This window comes from Manis javanica, chromosome 11 (genome assembly GCF_040802235.1).
Source record: "Manis javanica isolate MJ-LG chromosome 11, MJ_LKY, whole genome shotgun sequence".
Lineage (NCBI taxonomy): Eukaryota > Metazoa > Chordata > Mammalia > Pholidota > Manidae > Manis > Manis javanica.
This window is the reverse complement of record NC_133166.1, coordinates 103,262,195-103,273,825: the sequence shown is the minus strand read 5'-3', so window position 1 is coordinate 103,273,825 and position 11,631 is coordinate 103,262,195. Positions and strand designations below refer to the sequence as shown.

General features: G+C 41.0%; 1 protein-coding gene across 1 annotated transcript; it reads right to left on the bottom strand.

Annotated features, from left to right (window-relative positions):
* Window positions 1–3,116: 3,116 nt before the first annotated feature.
* Window positions 3,117–11,616, bottom strand: PPP1R15B (protein phosphatase 1 regulatory subunit 15B). Its single transcript, XM_017678880.3, has 2 exons — window positions 9,340–11,616; window positions 3,117–6,115 (listed from the first exon to the last, which is right to left on the bottom strand). Exons 1-2 carry the CDS (start codon window positions 11,230–11,232, stop codon window positions 5,894–5,896), a joined length of 2,115 nt encoding a protein of 704 aa, XP_017534369.3. The 5' UTR covers window positions 11,233–11,616; the 3' UTR covers window positions 3,117–5,893.
* Between the last annotated feature and the right edge of the window lie 15 nt (window positions 11,617–11,631).

Here is an 11,631-nt window from a genome sequence, read left to right as displayed (position 1 = left end):
GGGTAGTTAACACAAAAAGGTGGAGTCGAAGTGGGCCGGGCAGGCCTGCCTGGAGTGGGCAGGGCAGTTTTCCAGCTGGTTCCCACCCCAGGGCATGACCTCCGGATCCGCGGTAGCCAAGGATCCGTCAGGCACTGAGATGGTAAGTAACGCCATCTAGTGGCATGAGCGGAGCACCTCTGGAAACCCAAAGCCGGTTCAGGAATAGAACGGAAACCTCTGGTGGGGTGGAAATACTTTGGTGCTGCAACACAGAATATCAACTCTGGAAAAGAAAGGCGTCAGCTGATTTTCTCACATATGAAATCCATAAATTAACATGCACCTTATTAAAGACATGCAAACTAATTGATGTGGTATCCCTAGCCAAATTGAAATTTGTAACTGTACTCCACCAATGAGTAGCTTCCTGCAGCTTCTCTGTAAGAAGCTTTCAGTTCTGTGATTCTACATCATCTATGATTGTGGCACATTTGTTCTAAACAGACGTGGTTGTATTGATGAAATCTCAGTACAGGCTATATGAGACGTGATTTTAAGAAAGTCATTCAACCAGTATTTGTTGACTGTTATGTGTCAGACACAGTTCTAGGCTCTGGGCTCCCAGGGTGCACAAAGCATACAGCAGGATTTCTGCTCTCACGGAGTTTATAGACTAGGAGCAGCAAACAAGAAATGAGTAAAAATGTTAACAAGATGAGGTAAGAGTGACCATAATTTTAAAAAGTGAGGTGAGAGGGAAGGGAAGGGCATGGGGATCAGGGTGGAGAGAGGTCTCTTGGACGTGGCATCTGAGGTCCAAAGGCACTAGTCTTCTCATGATGAAATTTGTTTTTAAGAACTGCCATTCCAGAACATATATCCACATGGGCCTTTTTCTGAACTTTTGGGGCTCCTCTCTGGGTTTTCCCTTCAGCGCCCATGTATGAACCCCATTAAGAAAGGTGGCCTAATGAGACTTCAGTAAAAATATGTATTTTAAAAACTTGAAAATAAAAAGAAAAGCAAGCTTAAATAACTGTGATTCTGTAACATCTATGTTGACAGATAGTAACTGCACTGGTGGGGTGAGGATTTAATAATATGAGCAACTGTTCAAACCATTGGGTTGCATACTTGAAACCAATGTAAGATTATGTATCTATACTTCAATAGTAATTATATAAAGAAAAAAAAGCAAGCTTAACTCAAAGCAGCATAATCTAGCTTTACTGTCACCTCTTTCTTTGCCCCTGAACATCTTTGGGATATTTCTGAAAATCAATCCAGTCTCAGAGTACATACGTATTAACCTAACATTCTGGTGGGAAAGTGTACAGTAAGCTCTGGGGAGAGTTATGACCTGTGAGGTCCTTTCTTCTCCTCGATGGATAGTACCTCTAACGAACACATGCTTCTGGTAATTGTGTTGTTTTTTTGCTATGAAGGTCCTCATCCTCATCTTCTAGGTAAGGAGCTATAGAACGGTAGTGAAAAAACACTCAGCAACGGCAGGAGGAAACAGGAAGAAAAGGACAAAGGGAAGGATACAATGAGTTTCAAAGAACAAAACCTAAAAAACTGTTCCAAAGCTTCTCCGCCTACAGTTCAGTGTTCTGTTTGTGCTCAAATACAAATCTCGGTTCCTGTAAGAAACAGTCCGCACGTCTGGGTAGTTAACACAAAAAGGCGGAGTCGAAGTGGGCCGGGCAGGCCTGTCTGGAGTGGGCGGGACAGTTTTCCAGCTGGTTCCCACCCCAGGGCATGACCTCCGGACCCGCAGTAGCCGTCAGATCCGGGGTAGCCAAGACAGATCTTTTTTCTCATTAGATCTCTAGGTATCTCCCCATGGGTCAAGCAACTTTCCATAAACCTGTTTTCCCTTTCCCTGGTGAGATCAAGGAGTTTGCCCAATGGTAAAACACTGACAGCAACTCATTGTTACATAGTAATACATACCCCACCTCCATTCACCCTGTTTTCCATTCCATGTGTAACATTATTTCTCTGTAAATCCCCTTAAGTCAAACCTGTCACTACAACATATTAATTGGAAGCATTTATAGGTCTTGCTTGATGAATCCTCAAAGTGAGCAGGGTTACATCTACCCTGTTTACTACGTCTGTTACAGATCTTGGTATCATGCTACCTTTGTATTTTAAAACCGTAACCGACCCATACAAACTTAGTCTTGCTGGAGCTAATCCAAGAAGAAAAAGATGAGTTTTTTTTGCACTGATCACAAAGCATTCAACTAAATCTTTAAGTAACCTAATTACCAGCATAGCAAGGTTTCACATAGCTAACATTTGTATCATACTCAGCTAAATGAAGAAATACCAAAAGCTCTTCATACTCACAGAAAGAAACTAAGCCTCTCACTTCAAAAAGGCACCCGGGGCAGCAATTTGCTTTTTAGTATGTACCAAGAATGCCTTTATGTAACTCTCTACTAGAATGCTTTTATAAATAAGGTGTCTTTATGAGAAAAAAATGAATATATTTCCATTTTTACTTTTAAAGGGGACATAGAGGATGGTCCAAAGGAAGTCTCCAAACGAAACCACCAAATTACCTAATCTGTAATGATGACGATTTTTTAAGGTCAGCAATTAAATATTTGCTTCAAACTTTCTATTAAAATAGAAAAAAAAATGATAATTAGGATAATCATAGCAATAAACCTGACTTGATGTGAATATAGCTATTTTCATATGCCTTCCTGGGGCGAGACAGCCAAAAATGCTTAAATTAACCCAAGATGGTAATAAAAATAAAACGTGGGGCTGTCAATTCAATTTGAACTAAATAATATCTCCAACTAAATATTTGTGTCCTTCCTTGCAGTTCAGGAACACACCTAAAGTTTTTCAGAAGCTAGGAAGATCAAAATGCCTAAATTAAGAATGCTATTATGCCTTAGTCCATTAAGAGGCTTGCTATAACACAAATGTTTTCTCAGGGTAAAAAGTTTTTTCTTTTTTTTCCTGATGTTACCATCACATTTATTAAATATTGTAAGTGGAGAATATCATGATTTACAATACAATGGTTATTATTAATAATAGTGCACAAAATAGAGAAGTAGATTTCCCTATTACTCAAGAGAAACACTACGTCAAGCCCAACACATGCATGGTACTGATTCTGTGAATACTTTATTTTCCTTTTATCTCTGCAGGGGAAGTGGGCAGCTAAGGCCAATTTTAGAATCAAATCAAAAGCCCAGTCTCTGAGTGTGTTTCATACTCTTAAGAACCAAATTCTCCTGTTACTAAAATGTAGCTTGCAATTATAATATTTATCCTCTTCCTCTCCATCAATTAGCTGAGGTACAATTTACACATCACATAACCTTCTTAAACCACAGAAGTTTGTCCAGCACCTCTAAGTTCACAGTGCTTTCACAAAACACCTGACTTAATCCTGAAAATCCAAATTCTAGAACCAATGTAAAATACTAGGAAACATACAAAGTTGAACCAAAATATCAGGTAACATTTCATAATTGTAAATATATTTATTACAATTTACAGGTTAACAGTTATATACACAAATATAATTTTAGCTGTAAAATCCCGTTACTTTTAAAGCACTGAATCTGTACAAGCTATTTAGAAGTTAACTAGTCCCCTAAATTCATCTTCCTTAAATTATAAAAAAATAAAATCTGATAGTTTTGATTTCAAGTTAAAGAGGTGCTGTTATCACATTTCAACACTCATAAAAGGAATTTAACTTGTGTGTAATAAAGCCTTTCACATGCTACATTGATACTTAAAGCACCACTATAAGATTTAGACATGTAAGATGTTCAATTAAAACTTCCAAAAATATTTTAAGATTGTGGGGGTTTAACTTTGTTCTAACAATTTAGGATTGGGATGAAACTGACAAGTTTTTTCTCCTTCAGTCCAACATAAAAATGGTCCCTTCTTTTTTCATCAACAACTGACACCTTTTAATGGAAGGTAATAAACAGGAGAATTCTTAATTAAGCTTTAACTCATTTGGTAGTGAGGTTGGAATCCCAAGGGAACAATCTTCCCAAATCCAATAAATGTAAATAAAGATATCCCATCATTTTCAAATATGCAGAGGTGATAGATTTCAGAACACAAAACAACCTAAGTCTCTGAAATAAAGTAGTATACTTCAGTCTGGTTTTCTAAGAATGCCTATACATATCTGAAAAGCTTTTTTCAAGGCACATGTTGCCTTCTTTCCAACTGACATTTCTGGTACTTAAAACCGCCTGTTTTCATGGCATTACATTAGACTGTGTAAATGCATTCCCTAAGATTACCTAAAGTGGAGGTGCACAAAACACAACAAATAAGGGCTCTGCACAAATCTGACCAACTTTTATGTTGCTGCATTCTCAGTGTGTTTATGTATGACTATATGTTATTACTAGAGGCCATTCTTAGAGCAAACCAAATAGAAGTAAAATAATGATAAGGTAGATTAGAAACTGAGGTAGTAACTCTGTGAGCACTTCTGATGAAAAATTCGTTCCCACACCAAAGAAGTTCACCGCTAAGAAGTCATCTACTTCACTCGTGTTTTTCCATTACCTGTGACAGGAGGTACGTGGAGTAACAACAGACCTGTAGGGAGCTGGTGAGCATTACCTTAGCCTGACAGCTGCACACCACGCAGAGCTAACCAAACATCCCAAGCACAGCCAGTCCCTGCCAAGTCTCTCATTCCCAAGTGAACTCTGGGCTAAAGATATTAGGACTTTCTCAATATTAAGTCTATAGTTCAATCCTTTCCTGAAAGTATTGGCCTTGCCATTACTGTCTCATTATTAAAATAGCAGAACACAATCAACTTGGATACTGACTGAAGTCTCTATTTTACATTTCAAACTGGAAAATCTACAACTGCCCATTTCCAAGTTTACAGTGTCACCCTGACAGGTTTTAAAAGTGACAGTGCTGAGGAATGGTATTATTAACACTGGTTTTCTGCTGAAATATACAAAACCAAACTATACTGTGATGTCTCCTATCTCCTTCCTAGAAAAATTCTAGGCTTTTAAAATTCAAAAATGAACACCTATGATGCAATTATTACTTCCTGGAGATTTTTACTACCTGTTGAAAGATACAGAGAACCATTCAACGGGGAACTACAATAACATACAGAACCCTCTTAAAAAAACTGCAGAGAAGTTAAATATATTAGATGTTAAAATCTGGCAGAAAGATGCAGCTTTCCCAAAGTAGCAAAGAGTACTGCACGTGTAGGTTTTACGGCAGCCCTTGGAAATAACTTAGGTAGAACTTAACCTAGAAATAAAAACCCACCACATATTTTCAACCAAAGTCATTTTTAGAAAGAAAAAAATAAAGGTGACACAGAATAATTTACTTTAAGTTGATAGCATATACAAGGGCTCTTCTTTTAGCCTTAATGTAGAAGAGCCGCATCAATGAAACAAAAATATACACAGAAAACAAAAAAACTATTAACTGCAGTATGTTGGGAGGCTTAGGGGTAAGAGCCCAAAGTTTTAAGACACGTACACATAACTTCAGTTAGAATGGAAAATGGGCTCTGAACCCTATAAATATTGGTTCCCCCCAAAAAAGTTTGAAAATGCCAAATTACACCTTAAAAAGTCCCCTTTTCACAAGCAAGTGGCATTCAAAAACACATCCAACTAAATTAAAAGAGGATTAGAAATCACATTATCTCATCCTTCATTATCAGGGCTTGGCCTCACACCAGGGCATTCTGAGTGGAATATCTTGCAAAAAAAATATTAAACTAGGTCACTGGATCCAAGTTGCATATCCTCTAAAAATAAAAAAAGTCAAAGGACAGCTGCCGATCTTTGTTTTTAAAAGAAACCTCTCAAGTAAGAGGTAGTGTACACTAGAGTTAGGGGACTGTCAAATTATCTTAACATTGCTTGAAAACATTAAGTTCTTTGAAGCATGTTTTCTGGAGTCTATTAAACATTCTTTCTCTGTGCTCAAATGTCAAGCAATAAGCAATAGCATTTTCTGTTTCTTGAATTCGTTTCTGGAACCTGCAACCATCCCGTGCATATTCTTCCCATGGTCCTTTGCGATCCTCATCACCACTGATATAATACTCAGTAACTTCTTCAAGGAAGGTTACCTATAAAGACAAAGACTAATTTTAGTCATGTTCTAAGACCTTACAAGAATCATTGAGTTAATTAACCCTTTATGCTGATTCTTTCAAAATATCAAATATCTTCTCAACTGTAACGGAAATAAGTTCTGACTAGATGGCATCTCAATAAAACAGCTGGCAAATGTCGCCTTACCTCACGCACATTCGTGCACACACTGTTACTTCCCCCATCGGTTGTCCCGTCGTCCCCTTTCCCTTCTCTTGACTTTTGGTATTAATAAATAAACCCAGAAGGAGAAGTGAAATTTTCCTGATTACAGTCCTTTTTTTTACTCCTTAACGAAATACAGTTCTGTTATGCTCTTCTTCAAAAATGACAAATGTTTCCAAACAAAATATTTCAGAATTATATCCCCAGGAGCCAGTGCTTTTATTACAGTAAAAACGCTTTTTCTTTCCTTTTCCTCTTTAAAAAATTTCCCTGTTCAGTGCTTTCCAATTCTTGAACTATGAACATGTAGTATTGTCTTTATATCATTACTTTCATAATCAGAATATAGAAAATTACTTAGTAACAGAGTGCAGCAAAATTAACATATCTTCAAGACTATGTTATTATAAGCAACTTTGTAGTCAAGCTAAAAACCCTCTGTATTCCTCCTCTTCAATATGCTGTTACTATATAGAGTTGACCCTTGGACAACATGGGTTTGAACTGCATGGGTCCATTTATATGCGGATTTTTTTCAGTAACTATACTGGAAATTTTTTGTAGATTTGTAACATTCTGAAAAAAATTTTCTCTGGCTTTCTTTATTGTAAGCCATATAATACATGTAACATACAAAATGTGTTAACTGACTATGTTACTGGTAAGGCTTCCAGTTAACAGTAAGCTAACATTAGCCGTTAACTTTTTGGGAAGTCAAAAGTTAAATGCAGATTTTTGACTGAGTGTGGTGGGGTGTTGGTGCCCCAAACTTGGGAGTTATTTAAGAGTCAGTTGCACATGAAATTGTAAATATTATACATAATCACATGGAATTAAGTGACCATCTCTTTTAATCCCTACTTAATTTCTAATACAGAGGTTTCTAAGATATCGAACTCCTTAAGTAAATACTTGCTTTAATGTTCAATAGTTACATCAGCTAATCCCTCTGTGGCCTACTACTTTCATTCTCTTTACATCAGGCCAAGGAATGCCCCAAGGACAATTAGTAGGTATGTAACACCTTACCAGATATTGCATTCTAGTCTTACTCATTCATTGTATTACTCAGCACCAAGATAAATAATAATAATAAACATTTATATAGTTTACTATAGTGCAAACTCTTTTCAAAGCACTTTAAAATTTTTACCTCATTATTTCTCATATCAACTTTACAGGGTAGGTTCTATTACTATCTCCTTTGTACAGAAAAGGAAACAGTGGTAGAGAGGTTGGCTGACTTGTTCAAGTAACAGCTTCTAAGTGGTAAAATCTGGATTCAAACTCCAAGTCCGGTTCCATAATCTGTACTGTTACGCCTTGACACAAGGCCTTCTAAGAAATTAGGCACCATTATTATTCCCATGTACCTAAAGAATGGCAAGTAGTCAAAAGCTGCAAAGTAAGTTTACCATATTTTAGACATCTTTTATAAGTGTGTCTTCTAGTTCAGAGTCAACAGCCTCACATCTACATGACTCATTCTTCCTCAATGAGCAAGCTCAAATGAGACACGAGACTGGCATGAGATCCCTGAACAATAGGAGCTACCATTTAAAGTCTATGAGCTTCATGTACTCATCTCATTTAAATCATGCAATAATTCATACAACAGATACTATTACTGTTGCTGTTACTGCCGTCAGATAAATGAGCGGGCCGAGGTCAATTACTTCCCAGGTCTGGCCCTCTTCCCAAATCTCTTGGCCCTAACCTCTCCAGAGCAGGGAACACAGGTCTCCAGATGCCAGGCACTCATTCCACTGCTCCACTTTGCTTCTTATCTATTCACTAAACAGTAATTTTGTCAGGAGCCCCTTAAAAGCACAGAGGAAAGATATTTTATGGTAGCATTTACAGAAGTGGGAACGAAAATTTAATTTTTAACATGAGACTTATTCTGCTCCTCCAGCTAAGACATAAGATTACCACCACTTAAGAGACATTTTCTACCCCAGAAAGAATTCCAAAGTATTAAGCTGGCCATTTGGAGCCACCGGACTGTGGTGCTGTCCCCTTGAAACCTTACAATGCTGCAGAACCTGAAGTCAACAATAATTTACCCATTCCTTTCTCTTTCCAAACAAAGGTACAGGTAACTAAACTTTCCCTCTACACTAACAGATACCCTGTGTGTTAGGGGTGATTTCTCTCCAATTAATAACTTTAGCTGAATAAACAATTAAGAAAAAGGTAAAGCAACTCAGAAGATTTCCCAAGTAAGATAAACTTGACAATGTATTGAAAGGGTGAAACTCTTAAATTTTAAGATTAGCCTGGGAATCGGAAGCAACTCATCAAGATTAAGTCAAATAAGTACCCATCATGGTTACAAATGATTATTAACCTGTAACTGGCCAATGATCACTAGTATTGCATTCTTAAGACATGGCAATACTATTTCCTGTATTGTTTTCACTGTCAATCAAAATCATGTGCATGTCAGAAAATTTTAATACTGAAATTAGTATTTCCTTTCAGGTCAAACAACCAGACAAATCTGACTTGCTACTTGGTACCATCATCTCGTTAGGTTCTAATGGACAGGAAATGAAGACACTGTTATTATGTAAATAAAATACTGTGTCTGCAAATGACATACCACATTTAATACCATTTTTAAACTCTATGGCTGTAACAGGACCTTCCCAATCTCTACAAGAATTAAATCGTGCATACACAGGTTAACAGTAGGCTAACAGTAGGCTAAGATATCGAACTCCAAGTCCGGGTTTCTTAAAAAAGGGTGAAGAGTTGAAGCTTATACGGAAACAGCCCAGAGCTACAAACCCAAATGAAAATGTCACTTTCCTGCTAACATTTATACACTGGCATCTTCACTTGGGATAGCACAACACACTACATGAGGGAAAAAGCAGGGGTGGGGAGGTCAATTTTCAACCCAAGTGCAGGACCTCAGAGTCTTTCCTCAAAAATATGTACTACTATGCCCCCAGAGAAGTCATGCGGCTGTATTTAACTACATCAAAACAGTCAGCACTAATAATCAGGCAGGTTCAAGGAAACAAACCTTTTTTCTCTTGATATGCAGGTGTCTTTCTCCAGAAGGAACCCTACCCTGGACCAAGTCTAGACATTTACTTTCTTGACTCCCTAAGGGTTGCACCTTACAGGAAAGTACGGTGTGACACTCAGAAATGGCCACAAAGGACTCACACGGCCTCTCTGAGTCAAGATGGCCTTTCCGATTTTTCCCTGATGTTTGAAAAGGAGCCTTAAAATTTAAAAGGTTGTAGGGGTCATCGGAATTACAGAAAGAGTTCCACAGTTTGAGGCTCTCTGCTTCATCTGCACTAGATTCCCAGTCATCTTCCTCCCCAGAATTATGGTCAGGGGATTCAGGAAGGCTTCCAGTCTGGGGAGAAGTCTCTAGATCAGACTTGTCAGACAACTCCGAGTCAGAACGATCCCCAGGAACAATTCTGGCAGCAGTCTCAATTGTTGCTGTAAAATTTTGGGGATTGTAAGGGTCTACACTATAGAAAGAGTTCCAAAGGTGAAGCCCGTCCGAGTCTTGTTCCAGGTCTGATTCTGAGAGTGAGCTGTCACTGTCAAAACCATCATCCTCAGCTTCCTCATCCCAATCCCCACCTTCTGAATCAGAACTGGTGTCCAAGTCACTGGATGCGCCTCCCAAAATGTAATCTATCAGTTTGTTGCTACATGCTGGTCTGGCAGAAATGGGAAGGTCATCTTCTACGTCTGAGGAGTCAACTACACTTATTTGGACCTCTCCAGGCTCTTTTACAAGATCCTGATAAGATGACCAGCTTTCCGAAGGGCCCTGTTTTTCCAGAGCAAGTGGAACCTCTTGAGTCAACAACTCAATTTTTTCCTCAGTGGGTTCCTGGGTGGTTCTGGAAACGGCTCCAGCTGGGGAAACACACTGTGACGGACGGTCTGTGCAGGGTTTCAGATCCATCCGAAGAAGGTTGTATTCCTCCTCCAAGCTGTGGTAGCCATTATCTTGGTCAGGGGTGGGTAACGCTTGCCCTTTGCTAGCCTGCTGTAGGAATTCCAACCGTTTCGTGCGAAGATGGTGGACTTCTGGCAGGCCTTCACTAGCAGGGGGTGGACATCCCTGCCACGAGGCGCCCGGATCTGCATTCAGTGGCTGGGGAGGAGAATGGTCTTCGGTCAGACAGCTGCTCTCTGGGGTCAGAGTCTGGAAATCAACTAGCTCGCCACTTCCAACGCTGTTCTGACAGCTGAGCTCTACCCAGGGAAGGCAGTCCAGATAAGAGGGGTTCAGCAAATAGGAGACGACGCTGAAATTGCTTATGCGCTGAATGTTTAGAGGCTCGGAGGGCGAAGGGCCAAGATCCCTGTCCGAGAGCAGACGGACTTGAAGGCTACCTGGCAACAGCTCCACTCCCCACAGCTGCTGCCCTAAGACAAACGCGTGTGCTGCGGGGTCCAAAGTTCTGCCCTTGGCTTTAAGTTCCAGTTCTAGATCTGGGGACGCGCACTGCCAGTGGACCCCCTCCTCCAGCCAATCAAGGGGGCTGGCAGCAGACTCGTCACAGTCGAGCCGCAGCGAACTCAAAGATTTCTGCGTCTTGGGGGCGACCGGTTCCTCCCGAGCCCTCAGGGCTCTGTAGCCTCCCGCAAAATCTAACCATCTGGTCGGAATCATCCCACCGAAAACCTGGCTCCAAATCAGCAACTTCTGAAGCAAGCTGGGGAGCGGAGAAAAGAGCTGGGAAAGCAGCTTCATCCAGATGCTGGTCTGAGGCTCGGGTGGAGGGGAAGCAGCCAGTTTGGGGTCCCCGGAGTGAGCCGGGGCTGCAGGTGTGGGGAACTTGGAAGTGTCTAGCTGCGAACGCCGAGGGAAGAAGAAGGGCAGCCGGAAGCCGGAGGCCGCCCGGGGGCCAGACCGCGATCCGTCTACTCCCGGCGCCATCGCCCGGCTCCTGGCAGTGTCTCAGGTAGGTACGCGGAGCTCAGCGGCTGAAGGGCCGACGGATTCCGGGAGGCCTAAACAGTCTCGGCCCTGCCTCGCGGCGGAGTCGGTGCTCCTGGCCGATCCCCGGGCCAGCAGAAGAGCCACAGAGGGAAGCGGCTCCGGACGCGGCGGCTGAGACGACATCCATCCTGGCGGGAAGGAGGTGTCCTAATCCGCTCGAGGCCTCGCCACCATAAAGAGCGGCCCTTCCGCGACGACAGCAGCGACTTTCCAGAAGAGACGGAGCATTAAAAAGGCCCTGAGCGCGCGACTCCGGAAGGGCTGGGCAGGCAGGCAGGCGCGGGTGGAAGGGAAGACCAAAATGGCCGCAGGGCCAGCGCCGAGGCAGTACACCCC

Excerpts from the sequence above, each read along its gene's own strand:
- PPP1R15B (XM_017678880.3), bottom strand. The coding sequence starts at position 11,232 with ATGGCGCCGGGAGTAGACGGATCGCGGTCTGGCCCCCGGGCGGCCTCC. Across the intron at positions 6,116-9,339 it reads TGCATATCAAGAGAAAAAAG|GTAACCTTCCTTGAAGAAGT; the intron begins GTTTGTTTCCTT and ends TTGTCTTTATAG.